The sequence below is a fragment of the Oppia nitens genome, unplaced genomic scaffold, assembly GCF_028296485.1.
Source record: "Oppia nitens isolate AA-2021 unplaced genomic scaffold, nextdenovo-longstitch-racon4-pilon3 scaffold8_pilon_pilon_pilon, whole genome shotgun sequence".
Taxonomy (NCBI): Eukaryota; Metazoa; Arthropoda; class Arachnida; order Sarcoptiformes; family Oppiidae; genus Oppia; species Oppia nitens.
Genome location: NW_026533252.1, coordinates 2748071 through 2773421, shown reverse-complemented (window position 1 = coordinate 2773421; position 25351 = coordinate 2748071). Strand labels below are relative to the sequence as shown.

The 25351-nt window shown below is 27.8% G+C and overlaps 3 protein-coding genes across 3 annotated transcripts; all 3 read left to right on the top strand.

Annotated features, from left to right (window-relative positions):
• The first annotated feature begins 8044 nt into the window (after positions 1-8044).
• LOC128964378 (KH domain-containing protein 3-like) lies at positions 8045-8743 on the top strand. Its single transcript, XM_054310967.1, has one exon. The coding sequence runs from the start codon at positions 8045-8047 to the stop codon at positions 8741-8743; it is 699 nt and encodes a 232-aa protein (XP_054166942.1).
• Positions 8744-11714: 2971 nt separating this feature from the next.
• Positions 11715-14566, top strand: LOC128963956 (elongation of very long chain fatty acids protein 6-like). The gene is made up of 2 exons (XM_054310507.1): positions 11715-12133; positions 13885-14566. The coding sequence occupies exons 1-2, from the start codon at positions 11867-11869 to the stop codon at positions 14509-14511; spliced, it is 894 nt and encodes a 297-aa protein (XP_054166482.1). The 5' UTR covers positions 11715-11866; the 3' UTR covers positions 14512-14566.
• A 1571-nt stretch (positions 14567-16137) lies between these two features.
• LOC128964428 (fatty acid synthase-like) lies at positions 16138-23674 on the top strand. Its single transcript, XM_054311017.1, has 8 exons — positions 16138-16359; positions 16466-16549; positions 16679-16831; positions 16908-17555; positions 17643-19339; positions 19473-21600; positions 21698-22300; positions 22356-23674. The coding sequence occupies exons 1-8, from the start codon at positions 16257-16259 to the stop codon at positions 23624-23626; spliced, it is 6687 nt and encodes a 2228-aa protein (XP_054166992.1). The 5' UTR covers positions 16138-16256; the 3' UTR covers positions 23627-23674.
• Positions 23675-25351: the final 1677 nt, after the last annotated feature.

Below are 25351 nucleotides of genomic sequence, written 5' to 3'. Positions count from 1 at the left end.
AATTATTGGTTTTTAGTATAATTTAAAACAAGTAATTTGCGAGACATTGAAATAGGAGTACAATTTTTGACACAATGTTATCACTTTCAATAATTATCAATAAATACTTTCTATCAAATAAATATTATTACTTGAATAAATTTAATATTAAACACATTTTTAAATTACAAATTTTAAAGCAAAAACAATGTTAGCAATTAATGATTAAGGTTGCATATTTCATATAAGTATAAATATCAATAATAACCTATTAATTTAAATAAATTATTGATATATTAAAAGTAGTTTTAAAAATAATTAATTCATAAATTTATAAAAAAAAACATAATAAGTTTTGATGTTTGACATTGATTTTAGTTTATAATATGCAAATATTTATGTTGTATTTTATTTGTCTACGTAAAATTTGTATTAAATATGTAATTAAATAATTAAATAAATAATTAAATTTTGTAATCTAATTAAATATTATATTATTTTATTTTTTGATCTTTTTTTGCAAATAAAAAAATAATTCATGACTAACTTAATATTGAACTAAATTGAATCTACATGTAATTGTAACATTACAACAAAATTTACAATAAAACAATTAATCAATGTTGTCATCAATAAACAATTTGTCTTTATATATATATATATATATATATATATATAGAAAATATTTGTTTTGAAAAATACAATTTTAACATTGAGTGACTACAATAATTTTATACAATATAATAATTTATGCATTGAAAACTATTATCAAAATATTTTATATGTTAAATTTGTCTTATTATACTATATATACTGTATATATATTTATATATTAGATTATCGATAATATCAATGGCTATCATATTTTATATGACATTCAGCTTAAAAATATATTTCATGTCAATCACACATTAGTGACTTTAGTTTTTTTTAAAAAAAATAATTGTTTCTCTAATTCCCATAAATATTCTGACATTTGTCGATATATATTAGATTATTTGTCATAATTTAATTCACACAACATTGATTCAATATATACTGTATATTTAAGACACAAATGTTTAATAATTGTTATAATAAAACTTGAAAATATAATATAGAAATATATTTGATATGTTATATTATATTATATACAGTATAAAATAGTACATAATATAAAATTTATATAGTATTATATATATAGGTATATATTTTTAAAAATATTTTTTCAAGTTTAAAGGCCTCCCTGAGGGTCATCTAAAAGGACTTTTTACATAAATATTTAAAAAAATAAGTCGATCGACGAGTCGGCGGATTTAACGGGTGTTTGCCATTAATTGGACTCATTTTATATAAAATAAAATTTTTGTTATCTTTTTTTTAATACTGTTTGTTTAATAGGTTTAATTATATAAAAAAAGTTAAAAGTTAATCACTTGTTTATAATTTTTAAAATAAAAGTCGTGTACAACTGTTTATTGAAAGATAATTGATTATTATTAATCAGATTTTAATCAATATTTTAAATTTTTTTTATTGGGTTTGTTTGAAGGTTTTGCAATTTTTTTTTTTAAATAATTGAGGCGTTTATTATTAATTAAAACAAATAAATCAAAAAAAAAACATTGTTATTAAAGTAGTTTCAAAAAATTTAGCTTCTTATAAACTAACAAAATTTATTTAAAGTTTGTAATAATATTTTATAATTATCTTAAGTTATATAATGTAAACTTTTAATACAACATTTATTTATTTTTTATTATAAAGTAATGTTTTATATCAATTAAATAATTTTTTAAATTTGTTTATATATTACTATATCATATATTTAGGTGTATTGTATATAAAACCCTTTGATAAAAGATTTTGATTAAATATCACTAAAAATTTAATTTATTATTAATATATCAAAACTTATGGTTTTTATATATCTTTCACTTTCTTGTGATTCATATTTTTTTTTACTTTTTACTATTGATAATATCAATAATTGATTGATCAATAAATGACAATTATTGTACTAATAAATAAATAAATATATATATACGTTATATACATGATATTTTCATTAATTATATTAAAATTTGTTCAAAATATCATAGTATAAACATTAATTTTAAATAATTATGTTTAATATTGATTTAAAAAAAATCACTAAATAAAGATATTATTTAAATACTGATTTTTTTTATCGAAAATGCTTAAAAATAATTAATTTTTTGATATGTTATAATTTGTTTATATATATCATTTTCCGAAAAAATAATGGAATTTTTGGAAATAACTGTTTTAATTAAAAAAATTGATATATTTTTTATTTTTTAAAAATCAATAAATTTTAATTCCCACGTGTTTGCAATAAGTCCTTTTGGAGGTATGAGTTGATATAGAGATATATATATAAATAAAAATTTCATAATGAGACAAGGTGATAATTTTAAATTTTTTTTATTGCAGTAATAATAATAAGTATTAGTTAATAAATATTATTATATTATTAAAATTCAATCGATATGATTTTCATTGATAACTCTTTTTTATTAATAAAGATTTTTAATATAGATATAATTTAGTTAACAATATTAATATACAATAATCTATTTAAACATATACGGTATATACTGTGTATTATAGTTGATATTTTTTAAGTAAAAATATTTAATATAAATTTTAGATAATTATTTTATTTTTCTAATTATAGGCAACTTGTTTTTGAAAAAAATCTATATTTAGTAAAAATCTAATAGTAATAATGATAAAAATAGTCTTATATACAATATTAGCTTATAAGTGCAACTCGAAAAAAATATATCAACTTTTAGTATCATTTAAGCTAAATTTAAAATTTATTTTTTGATATTACATTATATCAACAACAAAAAATAATTAATAATACTGTATATAAATTTAGTAGTATTTGTTGTTATATATGTCTCTTTTCTCTCTTTCTTACTCTCTCTCTCTCTCTTGCATTAAAAGCTTTAATATCATCGAAAAGTAAAGCTATTTAAATATAGACATATAATCTGATCTTGAAATCAAAATTGTCTCTCAATCTTTCAGATACAGTATGCACTGTATGTATAAATTTATATTAAATAGTTTCGTTTTAAAATAAGGTTATGTTTAAGGTCAGGCACTCTAATAGCCCGGAGCCGTAACAGTGAAAGTTAGTTCAAGGTTTGGATAGCACTATAATATACCATACAATTTTAGTGGAGGGGGGGGGGGGTTTCATAGTAAATAATGTATTAATAATAATAAGAAAATACAATAATAGTTAGTCTACTATCGGTAGTACAGATATATCTAGATTTGTGGCACCAATATTGGACTATAATTATTGTCAATATTTAAATAATATACAATATAATATTATATGGTTTACTTTATAGATGGGATAAACAGATACTATCACTATAATTGTTATTTTTTAATAGTGAAAATAATTGTTTTGTAAATATATATAAATACTGTTTTGCTATATTATTATTATTATTATTAGGAATTGATGCGAAACAAAAAAAATAAACAATTATATTAAATAATATAATAATCAACAAAAAAAATAAAATTATATACACTGTATTTATACAGTATTAAAATTTAAGATCAATATAAATTATTAAAATTATATTTGCAGTATATATTGCATTAAATTAATACTATTAAATTCAAGTATAATTATGTGATGATATATTTAAGTAAATAAACTTAATGCTAAATAATAATAATATTGATGATTATTATTATTATTTAGCATTATGTTTATTATTATTATTATATTTTACCTATCCTAATTATCTGTCTATTGGTTAATCTAAATTGACACACATATATAATATATTTTTAGGCAGACAGTATATTTATAATTTATAATATTGTAAATACTAGTGGGAACCACCTAAAATCGGTTTCAGTTAGATTTGTTGTACTGTATTGATTAGATTAGGCTTATTTAGTAGTGGTATGTGTGTGTGTGTGTGTGTGTGTGTGTGTGTGTGTGTGTGTGTGTGTGTGTGTGTGTGTTTGAATGTCAAATCTAATTTAATCTAATAAAATATTTTGCCATATTAAATTGAATTTTTAGTTATCATAATCTAGTAGATTGGATTTATTAAATTGATTTTTTTTAAAAATATAATGGGATTATTTTATCCAGTAATATAAACTAAAAAATTATTGACAAAAAATATTTCTATTAAACATTGTAAAATACATCACTTGTTGTAAAATCAATCAGACTATCAACTGAATAAAATAAAAATATTTGATTTTATTAGTTATTTACTAAAGTTAGTAATTTTGAAATAAAAAATTTATTTCATTTATAAATAAAATAATACTTAATTATACTTAACGATCGCAATCTAATCAAATAATAAAATCAAATAAATTTTTTAAATAATATGTTATACAATTTACATTTATGAAATAGTGATACTATAGTTTAATTAATTTTAGAGTAACATAACATGAGTTAAATATTTTAAGTTTTTAAAAAAATTACAATTTTCTTATTTGTCTAAAAATATCATCAAAATTATTAAAATCAAAAGTACTTATATATATGAAGTGTATTATTATTATTGTTTAAATATGCAATTTTTGCTATTAGTTGTCTAAAAAATGTTAATTGCAAAATTGTTTTAAGAAAACAATATTTATTAAATAATTTTGCTATTAATCAAATGTTTTTATTTATATTTGAATAAATTTATATTAAAAACAAGTATTTTTTGTATTTAAATTTTTAAATTATTTTTTTTCACATTATTAGCAATGTTATTAAAGTTGATATAAAAATATTTGCAACAAATTGCAATGATAATTTTGCATTTAAATATTTTTTTTTAGTTGTTATAATTTAAATAAAAACAAAATATTGTAGTTTTAAGTTTATTTTAATAGTAATAAATAAACATAACATTGAAAAGCATATAAAAATAAAAACTAGCAAAAACCTTTCAATTTTTGTTAATTAAATAAAAATTTTATATAATAAAAGATATTTAATATTACATTGTTTTTTGATAAACATAGATGATAAGCATATAAATAAATACTATATAATATATGAATTAAATGTTGATTTTGTTAAATATATTAAACATTGTTATTATTTGTGTTTTCCAATGATTTGCCGTGAATTTGATTGATTGACATTAAATAGTTTTTGTTTTGTTTTTATTTTTATTAATTTAGTTAAACACATAAACTATTATATATTGATTGCTTAATATATAGAACAACATATTATAAAAATTGTTAGAAAATATGTTTTTTTTTCTTTAGCAAAATTTTTGTTATCAATTTACTATTTTAACAAAATATTTGAGTTTTTATAAATAAGACATAAATAATATGTTTTGTTGATATATTTATTATCTAAATAATGCTTTTAAAAAAATAAGTTATATTACAATAATTTATCTTGGTTATTTGTTTTTTAATGGAAAATATTTTATTTTAAATAAAAATTTTTAGAAAATATTATCATCAAAAATGCTATAATAATAATAATTATTATTATTACTTTAGAAAACTACAGTATTAGATGATAAACAATTTTAAAAATAATAAATTATGACTAACGATTATTTTATGTATTTTTTCAAAAAATAATTTATAGTTTTCTAAATAGTCAAGGAAATTTTTATAGGAAACAAAAATATTATCTAACAATATTATATAACTGAATTTAATAGTTTATTATTTAATTTTAAAAACAAAGTGTTTTTATTTTGTATTTACAAAACGATATTTTATACTTAGAAAAAAAATAATATTTGCTCAAAATTAATATTTACATAATTTTTTTTTAACAAATTATGATTAAACAAAGCATAAATCAATTTAGACAATTAAAAATATTTTTATATAATATTACATAATTTCACATAAATATATTTTTTTGAAAGCAAAATTTTCAATTTTAATGTTATTATTTAAATAAACTTTTGTAGTAATAATTATAGATATGATAATATAAAACAATAATATAAAACTTTTAACTTAATAATAATATTTTTATAATGACAGATAATTTCATATGTGTTTTAAAATATTTCGAAAAATAATTTCAATGTCATATAAAAAAAATAAAATCTATAATAAATGTCACATAAAATAATAAATGATATATCATTTACAATACATAGTCATTCCGGTCACCAAAACTATTATACATATTATACACCGTTTATAATGTATATTATAATGTCATCCGATTTAATCATATGATTGATAGCATCTCTTAAATAATAAGAAACTATAATTTTAGTCTATCAATAACATAAAAATAATTTTATAAATTATAATTATATTATTAAAAAGATAATATGAGAATATTGTTAATAATTATAATTATGTTGTTTGTTGAATATTGTTTAATATATACACATATAATATTAAAGTTAAAAAATATTTATAACACAAAAATGTTCAGGTAAACAAAAAAAATAAAAAACAACTTATTTATAATTTTAAATTTTATTTAAAGAATTTTTCCATTTTATATTTTAATCGGTAATAAAATTTGATTTTTTTAATAACATATTTATAAGATTTTTTTGAAAAGATTTTATTTTTATGTATAAATACTGTATTATTATAATAAGTTATTTATATACAGTATATTTTTGTAATTGTCAATATCAATTTAAACAAAAAGCAGTAAAAATATTAATTGTAATACTATTGAAAATTATAATACTATATACAGTAGTTTTTTATGTATCGGTAATCAAAATGCAATTGAAGTGAAAATGTTGTCAAAAATACAATGAATGACATTGAAAATAGTTTGTAAAATGCGAGAAATCACATAATTTTTTTTATTAAATCTCTCTCTCTCTCTCTCTCTCTCTCTCTCTCTCTCTATGTGTGTGTGTGTGTAAAAGAGAGAAGAGATAGATAGATAGATAGATAGATAGATAGATAGATAGATAGATAGAGAGAGAGAGAGAGAGAGAGAGAGAGAGAGAGAGAGAGAGAGAGAGAGAGATTATTATTAAAATACTTTTTTGTTTAAAATTTTTATCTCAAATGATAATCAATAACAACAGTAGTGATAGTCTCACAAGTTGTTTATCAAGATTTAATTATTTAACAAATAATTATGGGTTTAAAAAAAAATATTTTATAAGCAATATGTAAGTTGTCATTTTGTTGGTATGCGTTAACATGTATTTTAATAATTATATTATTAGAAATTAAATTGTTTAGTTATTATTGGATAAAAACAATTTATGACAATTTAGAGTTTATCATAAAATTTAATTATATTATAATAATTTAAACTATTAAACTACAATTCCTATAATATAACATGTTATTTATAAAACAGCTATACATTAAATATGTTAATTTCAATAAAACTTTAAAATTATTAAAATTTACAGTATATTTAACATAGTAACTAACATTTATTGATAATATCTGATAATTTATTTAATGCTAATTTTAGGAACAAAAGTCAAACAATAAAGTTTATATAAATACAAGTATTAATTCTAGTATTGTATTGATTGAGTTACGAAATTGTTTAAAATTATTACTAAATTGTAATATATATATATATCTATATATATTTATAGTGCATTTAGTGTAGAGTTAAATTAAGAGAAATATTTGCTTTAATTATAAGATAAATGTAGACAATTGGACTACAAGTGTGGGAGAGTGAGGGACGACTGGTAGTGTCCGATAGTGAGACACACATATGAGAGAGAAAGAGAGAGAGAGAGAGAGAGAGAGAGAGAGAGAGAGAGAGAGAGARAGGGACAGTAAGTGAGAATAAGTGAGAGAGAAAGTTTGACCTAATTTTTGGCCCCAAAATCAAATAATTGGGAAATAGTAGTTTTAATCCCTTAATGGATATCTAAATATACACAATTGTATAGACAATAATACAACACAAAGATATTATTGACAATCAAAGGACCAAAATTGAGTCGAAAATTTTGGGTATAAAAGTGTCAGACAATCAATGAGAAAGTCATCAGTTTGTGAATTATTGAATTCATTAGCAAATCATTTCCTTTAAGTTTTCAGGAAAAGACATTCAAAAACCATCTCTTAAAAGATGATGAAACTCATGCTTTTGGCTGTTCTGGCCCTTTCGGTCAACGCTCAGTATGGTATGCAAAACACCAAATTCGCTGCACCGGCACCTCTGCCAATGGCCGCCCCGGCACCAGTCAACACCTACTCCGCTCCCACCCAGACCTATGCCGCTCCAGTCCAGACCTATGCCGCTCCAGTCCAGACTTATGCCGCTCCAGTCCAACAATACACCGGACCCGTCGAGGCTGCCGTCCATACCCGTCGTACCGTTGAGTTGAGACAAGTGCCCGTCCAACAAGACTACATCCAACCCCAGATCATTGAAGTCAATTCTGACAACATGCCCGTCCAAATCAACTTCCGATCGTCCTCCAGCCCAGTCCAAGTCCAACAGACACACACTCCATCCCAGGGATCAACTGAACACTCGTCATTCCAGGACCAACCACACCGTGTGGTCAACGAAATCACTAAACCCATCATCCAAGAGGTCCGTGAGATCATCCAACCCTACCGACGAGTCACCCAAGAGATCCGTCCAGTCATTGAAGAGATCCATACCGTTGTCCACAAGGGTGAGCGAGTCGTCCAACGTGTGGCCCAACCCATCCCAGTTGTTGCACAGCCACTGCCCCTTAAGACCGCCAGCTATGGTAGCGGTGCCGGTCTTGCCGTCAATGCTCAATACAAAGCCGCCAAAGCAGCCAAAGCCGCATAAATGACCACTAAATGACATTTAATTTTGTTAACTGTTTTTTAAATAATGTCTAAATATTGTCAATACATATGATTTTAAAAACAATGTATAAACTTTTACATAAAGTTTATTCAAATAAATAAATGATTCATTGCATCGAAATTTTTTTTGTTAATTTTTTTATAAAATATTTCTTATATATTTAAAAATACTAATCATAAATTTTAGTTTTAAAAATTTGATTATAGTTTCTTGAATATAAATTATTATTTAAAAAATATTTTTAGAAAAAAAAATTAATCATATTTCCAATTAATTTAGAATATTGTGTAAATTATTTTAGTACAAAACTATTTATTAGTAGTATTTAATAAAAATTGTTTTTACTAAAATTTTTTTATTATTTATAATATTAAGTTCATAAAAATAAGTGCATAACACTTGAGACTTTAATTAAAATTAAAATTCGTACAAATTAAAAAATGTTTAATAATATTAATACTATTGGTGCCAAAATTATTTGGGTGCAAACCTCTCAATTAAACTTTTAAATACTAAAAGAAAATCAGTTTCATTATTCAAATAAATTTATTATCATAGTTTTCATCAAAAAAAAAAAAAAAAAAATGTTTAACCGATTATTTTTTTGATTATATTGAATAGTTTTCAAGTGTCTAAAACTTGTATCGCTTTTACTTTTATTATTTTTTATTAATCTTATTATTATTATTATTATGGGCTTAGGTAGACGCAAATAATTGGTTTATTAGTAGTGATTTGAAAGGAGATTAATACAGACAATAAAATTGGCTTTTAATATGAGATATTTTTAACTAATAAATTTCCAGAAACTTTATTATTGATATTTTTAGTATTAAGATTAAAAGTTTTATTCTATAAAACCTTAAATAAAGTCAATAAATAAATAACTTAAGAGAGAGAGAGAGAGAGAGAGAGAGAGAGAGAGAGAGAGAGAGAGAGAGAGAGAGAGAGAGAGAGAGAGAGAGAGAGAGAGAGTAATATCCAATGTAAACAAAATAATTAGTAATATTTATATAAATTATCTGTATATTTGGAAAAAATTTCTAAATATACATAATGTTTATTTATTAATAATAATACATTTTTTAATAATAATTAAATTCTAACTATAATTTTGTTTTTTAAACGTTTATAATTATAAAGTTTATTAATTTATAGTATTTCACTTTGAAGGTGACACTTTTTCTTACTATTTTAATAACGTATAAAAATAAATATATAAATAAATTAGTTACAAAAAAAAATTAGAATTTATAAATTGCATCAAAAAATTCATTAACAGTTTATATTTTATTTTTAAAAAATCGTTGTCATTAAAAATGCAATCAAAAAAAATATTCAAAAACAAAAAAAAACATCTAAAAATTATGTAAAAATAACTTTTTTTTTTGAAAATATATAATATTAATACAAGTGTATCGATAAATATGCAATAATTAAGTGCAAAGAGGTGTGACTCATTTAAGTGATGGCAATGATGTTGTATAACAGCCGACACCAAAACAACCCGATACCGGAGCTAAAGTTAATTTATTAATTTTTGTTGGGTCTGTCCGAACCTAAGTTTCATATTGTTTTTTAAAGTTTCAATCACTATTCAAGTGATTATTACATCACTGATTGCTTACGTCATTATATACTGTATGTACAGTATATCTAGCGTTTTGATGAGAGGCTCTGGGATGTAAAACCATTGCATCTTAAATGAGATGTAATATTAAATTTAAAGAAAAAAATTACTTGAAGTAATTGCGTCGATATTGTCAATCAATATATATTTCACTTGTATTTTTTTTTGAATAATAATTTATTTTTGTAATTTTTGATTGAAATTTGTTTTTCATTAGTACATTAAATAAACTATTAATTTATGTATATATTTAATATTATTAATATAAAAGTACGGATTAAGTGCAGACAAAGACAACAAACTATTTATTTATAATTTGCATTCATATGTACTATCGTCGATAATACCTGAGCACATGTATGCATGTGTATGTGTGTGTGTGTGTCCTGCAGGCAAATATTTGTATTGAAAGAAACTTGTTGTTTGTATACAGTAAATATAAAGATAAAAATAAATTTTGTTGAAAAGTTTAAAAAAACACATTTTTTATTGGGATAGTCGTATTTAAAGTATCTCTCTCTCTCTCTCTCTCTCTCTCTCTCTCTCTCTCTCTCTCTCTCTCTCTCTGTATGACTAAGAGAGAGAGAGAGAGAGAGAGAGAGAGAGAGAGAGAGAGAGAGAGAGAGAGAGAGAGAGAGAGAGAGAGAGAGAGAGAGAGAGAGAGAGAGAGAGAGAGAGAGAGAGAGAGAGAGAGAGAGAGAGAGAGAGAGAGAGAGAGAGAGAGAGAGAGAGAGAGAGAGAGAGAGAGAGAGAGAGAGGTATTGAAAGGAAAAGGGATCCGTCGACCGTCACCTCCTTGTGTTTACTTGAGATACAGCATATGGAGCACAGCATACATCACGTGAGAGGCAAGAAGTTGGCTGCTATAGGCGTGTCCGTCAAACCTATATAAGTTATCGGAGGAATTGAAAGTAATTGAAAACTTTTAATGCATTTTTACTAAATAACAACAACAACTACTACTACTAATACTACTATTAATATTATTATACAGTTTGTCTTAATATAAAGTTTGTCCTACAAATTAGTACCAAAAATAGTTAATCAAACAGTTTATTACAAGTGTTGATCTACTTCTCACTCTCTCATAAACTTTATATCAATCGTCCTATGAATCAAACAGTGTTTGAATGTCAGGTGCTGTCGACATCACTTGTTTCAATAATATAACAATTTTTGTTTGTTGACTCATATAATACAAGTGACACAACCATACAGTCCTAAGAGACAGATTCTTGTGGTGATTCAGACTTCTCTACGACAATAACTTTATATTATTATTATTTTTAAAAAATAAAATCATATAATTGACGCACAATATGGTGATCGACGTGGGAACTGATGGTTTATCAGACATTAGATATCATAACTATATTAACGACTATCGTAGTCCCGAAATCAAATGGTCAAACGATTGGCACCAATTTCCTGGCCTTCCCTTTAGTTTGACCATCGAGGACGTGATCATTAAAATGGGCACTAAACTACAAAAGATGTCTGACCTCTACTGGCATATCTCTTTATATCTGTCCATAGCTTATGTGATCGTCATATTTGGCATCAAATTTTTCATGTCGTTCCGCGATAAGGGCTACGATCTGCGCAAATACCTGAGCGCTTGGAACATCTTATTGTCGATATTCTCCATCTGCGGTGTCATCCGATGTTTGCCAGAGTTTTTGCACATCATTTACACAAAAGGGATGACCGCATCGTTTTGTGATGCATCCTATTATGAGGTACGTCCTATTTATGCTATTTTTATTATATATATATATATTATTTCACTTTTGAACACAACAAATACTAAACACTACAATAACTTATACTCTAAATTTATATTAGTCTTATAATACAATTAATTTAATTAAAATGATTTCCCAATAATAATATTATTATTATTTTTAATTATTTATTTTTTCTCTCTTTCTCTCTAAATCTATGTTTCACTTATATTTAAATAATTTATTAGATTTGTTAATAAAATGAAAGTTTATTTCATATTAAAAGTTGTGTTAGTTTTTTTCATAGTATAATAAATTAAATGTGTTTTACGTTTATTTTATTATCATTATTATTATTGCTATAAGAAAATTCATTTAGAAAAAAGACAAAAAACCTATTTTTATGAATTAATGAGATAATAATTATGTGAAAAACTTAATATTTTATACGGAATATATACTGTATATTAATATAAATTTAATTATATATTCATACAGTATTTTATATTTTTATGACATTATCCTATGAAAAAAACTTGATTTTTAAAACTTATTTTTGCAAATAGACTCATTTAATTAAAATTATTAAAAATACTAAATAACTAATAATTTTTTAATATACTGTATAAATTATATTTAAAATATATTTATGATTAAACAGTACATTTATTATTATTAATATTGCATTAATATTTGCTGTGTATTTATTATGATAATTATTGAATAAGAAATTAACAATTAAGTTGTATTTACTACTAATTTAATAGCCTAAGCTATTAAAATAATTAAAAGTATATAATTAATATGATATATTAATTAATTTGTAAATAAGTAGTGGTTTTTAAAAAAAAAATTAAATTCAATGATATCCCAGAAGTTGTAAACTTAGCGTGAATTCTGTGATATTGACCTCAAACTGGTTGTGAAAGGAAAGGCATAATAAATAAATTAAAAGATTAGTCGAAGGTTTTTGTTATTAAATTATAAATAAATTTTGAACCCAAATAATAATAATAATAATAATAAATTTACAATTTTTGTGGTTCAATTTTTTTTGTTTACTAAATTTTGAAGACTATTGAACTTGCGGTTTGAATTAATTGAATTATTTTATCACACTTTTCGAGTAACCAATTATCGGGTTCACACTTAACAAAGCAAATATAAAATTTATAAATTAAATTTTTTTTTTAGACAAAAATACGACATTAGGAATAACTTTTAGATTTACTAATTAATTATTTATGACTATTTTATTAATTTGATTTATTCAAACATTTTTACTCATACAAGCATTTTTTTAGTGATTGAATCTCAATAATTTTGAATAGTAATACAGTAATAATTATAATTATTATAAAGATTTTAGTAACTTTTCAAGTAAAAAATACTTGTTTTTAGTAATGTTAATTAACTATTATTATTATTATTATTTAAAGATATTTTTTGTGCATATCATAAAAAAGTCTACACAATTTTATGTTAAGTGTTTTTATTACAATATTATTACTACTATCATTAAAATAAAAAATAAAATAAAGTTGAATTGTATGATGAAATCATTCAATTTCAATGTTAAGTGTTATGTTTTATTTAAAAAAGAAAAAAACTATTAACTAAAATGAATCAAATATTTTGTATGTATGTGTGTGTGATATCCCAATGATATATTTAATAATAACTATTTGACTAAAAAAATTATATAAATAAATTGATTGGCGTATCATTGATTTTTTGATTGTTTGTTTGTTTGGATCCATTGATAGGATGCTCGGCTCAACATTTGGTACCTGTTTTTTACACTATCGAAAGCCCTGGAACTGTTTGATACGGTATTCATTGTATTGAGAAAGCAGAAGCTCATACACTTGCATTGGGTACACCACGTACTGACACTGACCTATTCGTGGTACGTGTTTGCCGACGTACCATCAACTGCCAGATGGATGGTCAACATGAACTTCTTGATCCATTCAATGATGTACACGTACTACGCGTTACGGGCCATGCGTTTTGTGATACCCCGTGTGGTTAATGTGACCATTACTTCATTACAAATTGCCCAAATGTTTGCCGGACTGTTCATCAACTACCTGGCCCTACACTATAAACTATCGGGCACTCCATGCGATCTCTCCCGAAAAGTGGCTGTCTTTGGCTTTTCGCTATATTTCCTTTTTTTCCTATTATTTATGAACTTTTTTATCCGTTCCTATATATTGAAAGCCAGTCCACAGCAGCAAAAAGGCAAACATTTGGTTAGCAATGGTTACTATAATAAGCCTGATATCAATCAAAATACAAATTTTAAAAACAATTATAATAGTAATGGTTATACAGCTAATGGCATCGGCAATGGTGTCTGCAATGGAAAGCTTAAGAAAACGCTTTAAGGCTTTTTTGATGTCAGTGTTGTTATCGTTAAAAAAAATAAATAAGTAATAAATTAATGACAAATTTAGAGACAATAATAGCAATTAAAATGCTTGAAATATTTAAAAAGTGTTTGTGTGTGTAATACACTGTGTATCATATATTAAGTATTAATTATTTTTTATAACATAATATTATTATTGATAATATTTATAATGTATATTATTATTAATTCGCACATTTTTAATACTCTTTTCTATAATTACATACATATTGTATATTTTATGAACAATTAATTTTTATTTTGTTTATAGGATATATAATTAATGGTATTATTTTTTGCAATTTTTATTATAATCAATTTTAATAAACTATTGTGAAATAATATTTTATTTTATTAAAAGACACAAAATTGTTATTTTACAATTATTGCTTAAAATAACATATTTTCTATTTTTAATTTAAGGATAAAACAGGAAATAATATATAATTGATTTAAATAAGCTTTTCAAACTAATAACAAATAATACCTTAATATTGTAATTTCAATTAAATATTATATCATATAAAGTATATATAAATAGTTTATATGATTTATTTTTTATATAAATAATATTGAAAAAATAGAACTATTGATTACATTTAATTTTATTATATATATAAATAAGTGAAAAATATAATTACAGTATTTGATAAAATTTTTAGGTTATGGACTTTAAATGCCATATTATATATATATATAAGTTTATATATACATAAATTATATTTTTAATTAATACAATGTAATTATTTTTTTAAATTATTGTAATTATTAGTATTGCAATATTTACAATAACATTAACAATTATATACCGATCAAGTCTAACATTACAGTACAGCATAATTACGGCGTCGGCTGCAAAGTGGTCACTGTTTGGTCATAAATTCAGTCATTGTTTGAGTCATAAATTAACAAATATTTGTATAGTAAATAAGCGATACATATTTCAATGTATTGTTTCAATACTATATAGATTTCCAATAATGTTAGACTTGATTGGTATATACAGTATATTAATTATATACTTTCATACATTTATCATATTTTCTATTAATTTATTTAATTTAATAAATAAACTATATTGACAATGCATACATAAAATATTAATCTCATATATTGTATAATCAATTTTTTAAATATACAGTATTATAAACGAAGTATAATGTTATTAATATACAATTAAAACAACACTTAATTTTTTTTATATAGTATTATAAATAATAAACTTGATTTTTTTATAAAAATGTTTTAATAAATATTAATTTAAAATCCTATACTTATTTATTTTATTTAAGACAAAAAATTTGCAAAATACACGTCAAATGCAAATATTAAGTTATTTTTACTGTTAAAATGGTTTAAGAAGTAAACTACTTATTTAATTAAAAACATAAATAATATACAGTAAAATGAGTGATAAATCCATTAAAATGTGAGATAAATGATAGGAAAATATTGAGTTGCAAAACATAATTGTTTTCAATTTTGAAGAAATCATAAATAGATTACAAAATTGTCGGACAATTTTCCCCATAAACTCAATGATATTCAGATTGTCAGCGAAAATATTATAAAAATAAATGAAACAATAAGTTTTATCGGCATTAGTATTATTTTTCAACTTCAATAAAAAAAAACTATAGTTTATAATAATAATTTGTTCAGCATTTTATTTCTAACAATTTTAAGTTTAAAGTTTATAATAAATTATAAAAATAATAAACAATGAGAAACTATAAGTTAGCCAACGATGCCGTTACTAAAAGACTCAAAAATATCAAAGAAGAAGACGAAATAGTGATAACAGGAATATCTGGCAAATATCCCGGTATTTATTATTGATTTTATTTTATTTTTTAATTGATTTATTTAATTATTAAAAAATAATCAAAATTATATGAATGATTGAAAAATAAATGATTAATATTTGATAGAGTGTTCATCGATTGAAGAGTTTGCCCGAAGACTCTATAATAATGATGATATGGTTACCGAAGATGAGAAACGGTGGCGAAGAGGTCTGTGTTTTATAGAAATAAAATATATTTAAAAAATAAAACTATTTTTTTAATAAAAATTTTATTATAATCTAATATAATTGACTTATCATATACTTATCTATAATTGTGTTTGTAATGGACGGTTAGATTTGTTTGCCTCACCCATGGGAATGGGAAAACTGGACGATTTGGGCAAATTTGACAGCGATTTCTTTCATTGCGAACCAAATCAACCCAATTTTATGGACGCACAGTTAAGACTACTAATAGAGACCGTCTATGAGGCCATTTGGGACTCAGGTATTGTTAATTTATTTTATAAATAATTTTTCTTTCATTAAAACTTAGATACATTAAAAAAAACTTATGATTACAGGCGAAAACCCAATGAGTCTGAGCGGAACCAATACCGGTGTCTTCATTGGCAACTGTTTCGATGAAATACTTAATGCCCATTCAACGATCGGCATCCACTCTATACCTGCTTATAGACAATGTATAGCCTCACAAGTATCCTATCGATTCAATCTGAAGGGACCGTCAATGGCAGTGGACACGGCCTGTGCATCCAGTTTTACGGCACTGAATGAAGCCTTGCATTATATGAGACACGGATGGATTGACAGTGCAATTGTTGCCGGCATTAATTTGGGACTCAATCCACTAATGCAGTATCAATTCTTTAAGTTAAACATGTTATCACCAGACGGTCGGTGCAAATGTCTGGACGAATCGGCCAACGGCTACGCCAAAGGCGAGGCAGTGGTGGTCGTTGTTTTGCGCAGAAGAAAGGACGCCAAACGTATTTACTGTACTGTTGTTCACACAAAGACCAATAACGACGGCTACGAGGAAATGGGTATTACATTTCCAACGTGGGAATCACAACGGGATCTGATGATAGGCACCTACGAGGAGGCCGGTGTCAATCCACATGATGTCGACTATGTAGAGGCCCATTGTACTGGCACTCAAGCGGGTGATCCCGAAGAAATGCGAGCCATTTGCGAGTCTATGTGTTCCGGTATAAAATTCAATTGAATTGACATTTATTTTTGTATAAAGTAATTATTAATTTGAAAATAACTTTAAAAATAAACTTTATTTATAGGCAACAGAAAAAACCCGATTATGATTGGCGCCCATAAGTCAAACATTGGCCACACAGAAGCCTCGTCGGGATTGTGTGCGGTGTCCAAAGCGATCATATCGTTTGAGAACGAACTGATTCCCGCAAACATTCACTTTAAGTCACCAAATCCTAAAGTCGAGGGCATAAAAATGGGTCTATTAATGCCAATCAATAAAAACACACCGTTTTATGGACAGTACGTAGCGCTCAACAACTTCGGGTTCGGCGGATCCAACATTCATGTCATTGTCAAGTGTCCGAAAATCAATTCATCGGCCGATAACAACAAAGTTGTCGACAAAATTCCTCGTTTAGTAAATATGTGCGGAAGAGATGAATCAGCTGTCAATTATTTCTTCACCAAACTTCTGGAAAAACCAAAAAAGATAACCAGAGATCTGTTGGCTCTTATTAATAATATTTCTAAGACGTGTCCTTTTAGGGCATCCAATACTTCTTATGGAGGAATGACTTCTCGTGGATTTGCGCTGATTGAGAGTATGGATGAAAACAAGTTGAAAGAAATGAATTATTTTGAGATAAATGAAATCAAAGAGAGTAATCGAGAGGTTTGGTTCATATTGTCGGGAATGGGAACTCAATGGACAGCAATGGCCAAAGGTTTGGTGGATATTGATATCTTCAATAAGTCGATTCGCAATTTATGTACAATAATGAAGAAATATTCGGTAGACTTATGGGATCTATTGATGAATGATAAGCAAAACATTAACGATTCAGTTCTGAACTCTTTTCTAACCATAGCTGCCGTTCAAATAGCATTAATTGATTTACTCGAAGAATTAGAAATCAAACCGAACGGCATCATTGGCCACTCTATCGGTGAACTGACCTGTGCTTACGCTGATAAATGTTTGACCGCCGAAGAGACCATTGTAATGGCCTACTGGAGAGGCATATCCTTCGCCAACAACAAGGTCTGCAACGGCCGGATGGCAGCCGTCGGTTTGGGCGCCAAAGACGCCAAACCTTTGTGTCCGGAAAATGTATTTATCGGTTGCGACAATTCCGACGATTCAGTGACCGTATCCGGTGAGACCAAAGCCATCGACGATTTTGTCAAACTGTTAAAATCAAAAGGTATTTTTGCCGCTAATGTCGAAAGCTGTGGCGTAGCTTTTCATTCGCCACTGACCTATGCTATCGGTGAAGAGTTGACCGCAAAGCTCAAGAGTGTAATGCCTGACACAAGAAATATGTCGACAAAGTGGATCAGTGCCAACTATAATAACAATTCAAAGACATTGACAGCCCATCACTTTGTGGATAATCTTTTATATCCGATCCGATTTAACGATGCCATCAAACAGATACCCAAAGACGCCATAGTTGTCGAGATTGCTCCTCACTCTCTGTTACAATCAATTTTAAAGCGTTCGTTGGGACCAAACATATCTTACGTACCGATGATGAGAAAAAACGAGAACAATGTAAACCAAGTGCTGTCGAGTATCGGTACACTCTATACGCTGGGCCTGAATCCGGCCATCGAGAAACTGTATCCAACTGTTAAGTACCCGGTGTCCAATGGCACTAAGTTTATATCGCCAATGATCAAATGGATTCACGATAAAGACTATATTGTTACCACTTATCCAGAGTACTTCAGCAAAGCCCAGACAAGCAAAACAAGAGAAACCAGATTTAATTTAATGGTTAGTTATATATTGAAAATTAATTTTATAGTATAATATAAATGTGTATATACTTGTATACTATTTAAAAAACTGACAAACAAATGAATATATATATATTTTTATTTTATTATTTCATACCGTCATATATTAGGATAAAGATGATGTGTATATAGCGGGACATGTAATCGATGGCCGAAACCTGTTTCCTGGAACCGGTTATCTGTTGTTAATATGGAAACACTTCGCCGCCTATCATAATACCGAATATTTTGAAGTTCCCGTCGAGTTTCGTGATGTAATCTTTCACAGGGCGACCATTATTCAGCCGAATCGCGAAATCAAATTATTGACAACTATTGACACGACAAACGGTGACTTTGTTCTCACAGAAAACGGTGCGGTTGTGGTCACCGGTAATATTCAGTTCCTGAAGACGGGTCTCGAGTTTCAGTACTATTTGGATGAGAATTCCTATCGCATCCGCAAAGACGAAAATCTAGTACTCAAGAAACGAGACATCTATACTGGTCTTCGGCTCAGAGGCTATGATTACGGACCAAGTTTTCAGTGCGTTTCGGAAGCGTTTGTTGAGGACAGAAAAGTCAAGGCATTGGTCGAGTGGACAGATAATTGGGTGGTTTTTGCCGACAATATGATTCAAATCAGTATTGTAGGCATCGATACCAAAGGTCTGTTTATTCCCGTAAAGTTGGATTTGATACGATTCGATCCGAAACTGTTACTCCAAGATGTGGCCACACTGGGCGGTGATACACCACGTCTAGAAGCCTTCTACGACTACGACACCCGTATAGGTGTCACCAAAGGTCTTGAATTTAGAGGAATGAAGGCAAATATAATTCAACGAAATCTTGGCTTAACTTCAGTAGTTGTTGGCGACTATAGTTTTGAACGATTTGATGGACTCATTGAAAACTATGACACTTACGATGACGCGGAACAGATCAAAGATTATGCCGAATGCTGTGAGAAAATGGCACAAAATTTGATCAAAAAGTTTGATTTGTTGCGAAGTGTCGGCAAAAATGCTAATGTGATTAGCGGTAAAACTGATGACCAGGTTTTGCCAGTAAAACGAAAAGATAAGTATTTGTATTCATTTTTACATGAATTAAAACGACTTAATGAATACAATGTCGACGCAATCAAAGAGTTGAGAAATTTTGATGATTTAGAGGACGACTTTATGTTGAAAATGATTTATAATAAATGGTTAACCGATAGACAGATAATCACAGTCTATGACAACAAAAAACAAAATGAACTCAAAGTCTTGGAACTCAACGATAGTTACCGATCGATGCAATCGGAGGTCACAGCTATTGTTGAACCGCACGACTACTTTGTGAAACTTACTTATAGTCTGGTTTCGAGATCACCGGCAGAAACTAAAAGCATTGAATGGCCTACAAATGAGTCAACAGTTCCGACAACAATGAAAGATATGGATTGTATTATCTATAAGAATGACAACAACGATAGCATCAATTTAGTCGAATTGTGTCAATCGATTTGGGATTCATTGAAACCAAACGGTTTCTTTCAGATTGTTTTCAGATCTGGTTTTACTTCCAGCGAAAAGCTGATCCGTTCATTGCTTAACCAGAAGTCACACACAATGAACGCTAAAGCGATTAGATCTGAGGCAGAAAAGTGTAGTTTTGTATACATCGGTTGCAATTACAACGAGTTTGGAGCCAATACTATGCTCTTCAGAAAGATGGCTTACAAAGTGGATATTGATAAACAAGTTATTGTCCGAATTGAGAATAATTACAGCAAATGGTTGGACACATTGAAAAATGAGATTAAACTGATCCACAATAAACCGGAGGGTGAAAACTTGTGGCTAATCGCTGACGACACCTCCAAAAATGGTATCCTCGGATTGGTGTGTAGTTTGAGGCGCGAAGTTAATGGTCAAAGAGTTCGATGTATTTTCAATTTTAATGGGACTTTTAAAGGCGATCTGATCCACGATAGACAAACATTGGTTGATATAATGAGCAAAGATTTGGTTTACAATGTCTATCGCGACAATCATTGGGGATATTATAAACCAAATGTTATGCAATCCATATATAAGAGTGTACTAACAGATCACTGTTATCTGAATACCAGTACTAAAGGAGATCTTTCGAGTCTTAAATGGTATGAATGTCAACATAAGAATTGGCCGATCGGTCGCAAAGATAACCAAATTATGTGTCGCGTCTATTATTCGGCTCTCAATTTCAGAGATATTATGTTGGCCACGGGTAACGATCATTAGATATTACTACAATAATAACTAATAATAATATATAAATAACTATAATTAGATTATTTAATTTATAATAATTTCTCTAATTATAGGTCGACTACCGCCCGACGCTTTGCCCGGAGATATGGCACTACAGGACTGTATACTTGGATTAGAGTTTTCCGGAAGAGATGAAAATGGCAATCGAGTGATGGGAATGATTCCGTCGAAAGCATTGGCGACAACATGTATTGTCGACGATCCCGACTTTTTATGGCCTATACCTGACAACTGGTCAATGGAAGAGGCGTCGACTGTTCCTTGTGTTTACTCTACCGCCTACTACTCGCTTATAATCAGAGGACATCTGAAAAATGGGGAGAAAGTTTTGATCCATTCGGGAAGTGGTGGTGTCGGTCAGGCGGCCATTAATATATGCTTGAATATGGGTTGTCAAGTGTTTGTTACGGTCGGATCAATGGCCAAACGTGAATATTTGAAGAAATTGTTTCCAAAATTAAATGATAGCAACTTTTCTTCGTCTCGCGATTTGAGTTTCAAAACACATGTAATGAATGCAACCAAAGGTAAAGGTGTAGATTTGGTACTCAACTCATTGTCTGAAGACAAACTCAAAGCCAGTATTGAGTGTTTGGCAGATAACGGCCGGTTCCTTGAGATTGGCAAATATGATATGTCTGTTAATACAAGATTAGGTATAAAATGAAAATAAAAAAAAACAAAAACAATATTCAATTTTTTTGTTTATAGATATGAATGAAATGCTGAAAAACAAGTCGTTTCACGGAATTCTTTTGGACGCCTTGTTTACTGTCGATGAAAATACACCGAAAAGTTTGCTAAATGATAGGAAACTCATTTGGGAACTGATAGAAGAAGGCATCAAAAACGGAACCGTACGGCCACTGGACAGAAGTATATTCACTGTTGACGAATCAGAAGAGGCGTTCCGTTTTATGTCATCGGGAAAACATATGGGAAAAGTTGTCATTAAAATCCGAGACGAAGAGTCCGAGGGTCAGTCCATGTCGTTGAAGCCGTTAGACATTAAAGCCAACGCCCGGACAGTATTCAATCCCAACAAAGTTTATATAGTAAGCGGAGGTTTAGGTGGATTTGGTCTTGAAATGATTGATTGGATGATTGAAAGAGATGCCAAAAAGTTTTTGATTACATCCCGAAATGGACCGCAAGACGGCTATCAAAAAACTAAACTGAAAAAGTTTCGCGAAAGATATGGCGCAGAGATTCATATTGTCACTGATCTGGACCTAACATCGCCTAAAGAGGCGACACAACTGTTGAACATAGCTTCGAGTTTTGGTCCAATCGGTGGTATATTTCATTTGGCACTTGTTTTGGCCGACGCTATATTCGAGAATCAAACCGAAGAAATGTTTAAGACTGTGTGTCGTTCAAAGTCGGATCAGTTTATTATTTTAGATATCGTTACCCGAAAATATTGTCCAGATTTAGATTATTTTGTCTCATTTTCATCTGGTGTGACAATGCGTGGTAACGCCGGTCAAACCAATTATGGTTTCAGTAACGCCATAATGGACAGGATTTGCGAAGTCCGAAAAGCCGATGGATATAGTGGTCTATCAATTCAATGGGGAGTCATCGGTGATGTTGGTATAGTAGTCAAAAATACGGGACGAGACGATGTTATAATTGTGGGAACAGTAGCCCAACGTATGCCCTCATGTTTGCATTATTTGGATGCAATGCTACAGTCGGACAAAGCCGTTACCCTATCTTTCGTTAAATGCGAATCACGACAGGAGTCGGGCGGAGGAAAGGAAAACTTTATGAAGAAGTTGGCACACATTCTTGGTATGGATGACATCAAAAAAGTGAATCCCAGCACAAAATTGCTGAAACTTGGTATGGATTCACTGATGGCGGTAGAGATACAACTATCTATTGAACGAGAGTTCGGAGTAGTTTTGACAGCTCAAGAGGTTCGCGAATTATCTATTGCTCGGATACTAGAGTTGGCCTCCAGTGGTGACAATTAAACGACTGATTCGTTTGGCGTTTAATTTGTTTTTTTATTTGTTTAATTATATTTTGATTGTTTAATTGTTTTTGTTATTTGTATTTTTTTATTACTATAAAATTGAGATATAATTTTAACATTTAATTTTAGAAATAATAAGATATATTGATTTGATATAATAAGATATCATTTGTTTAAAAAATAATTATTACGGATTTTTACTATATTTGTTTGTTTTTTCTGTATACTAATAAAACATAAATACAGTACAATAACTATTGCATTGATATTATTATATCATATATGCCTTTCCATAAATTACAAAAAAAACACCAAATAGTGGTCACACGGGATCGGGAATCGTACTCTTGACGGCCTCATTGCCGTCTCCGGGGACAAACTCTTCGGTGGTCGTACGGGTCGGAACTTTGCCGCCAGTTTCCAGACCTGGATTGGAACCCACTCGTAGACTTCCCGGCTCCGGTATGTCATCGCTTTTCTTTAGTGGCGACATTTTTGAATTTGGTGTCGCCGATTTGGCCGCTACCGACGGTTTCTTGGGAATGGATTTTCGTTTTGATTTCTGTTTCATCAAATAACAGGCACCAAATAGGACAATGACTACCACTATGACCACTACCAACCCTATCACGACTATCCATTGCATTTCCATTTGTTTGTTGTTTGGTTTGTTTGGTTTAATTAACTTCAGGTGCTGTCACTTTCACTTTAGTTTTTTTGTGTGGTTTGATTTGATTTAATTAAACGCTTAAATAATATTAAACCAACAAATTTTCGACCTTTTTATTTGAAATTTATAGGTCGCCTAAAACTAAAAAAACCGTTTATAACAGTGAGTTTTCAATTGATGTCCAACACAGAAAAAAATAAAAAGTAGTTTTTAAACTATTATTATTAGTATTATTACTAAATTAATCAATTAATAAAAAGTTACGTGAAAATATTTTGATTGGCGCGCGTGAATGGTCAGAACGTGCAGCTAATTAACAGCTTTATTACAATTATTACAAATTAAAGATTAAGCAATAGTTTTGATAAATGTTTTTTTTGTATATTTGAATTAATTATATATATATATACAAAAACTAATTTACTGTAATTATTGGCAATTATTTATTTATTTATTTTTATAACAACGGGCTTTAAGGAACAGTTGGGTAATTTGGTGGTAATGCTAATGAATATAGTGAAGCGCCGGCGCATCGATAAGACTATCGATGTTGTCCTAAGTGACGACCAGTGCACCGATCAATCAGATGGTGATGCGCTTCTGATCGCAAACAGTCCGACAAATGATCAAAACAACGACAACGACAGCCAATCGACCGTTTGGCACGAAGAGTGGCTAAAACATGGCGACTATACGATGACACTGTTCGACAAAGAGGTTATTGTCAGACCAAATGAATGGCTGACCGATACCATTATGAATGTGGCCCAACATTTGCTTCAGAAACAATTTCCTGGTGTAAAAGGTTTGCAAAACGTTTTACTGAACGAATTGAACGCTTTCGATGCCATCGACAACAACGAAGGCTTTGTTCAGATAGTCAACGACAGTCACAACCACTGGCTGGTGGTGTCCAACATAAGGTGCGCCGACCGACGCCATGAGTGTCGGGTCTATGACAGCAAAACTGGTAATTATAAGCTCTATGGCGACGAAATCAAGAACGCCGTCACAAGATTAATGAAATCTGAAGACAGTATTAGACTTGATGTA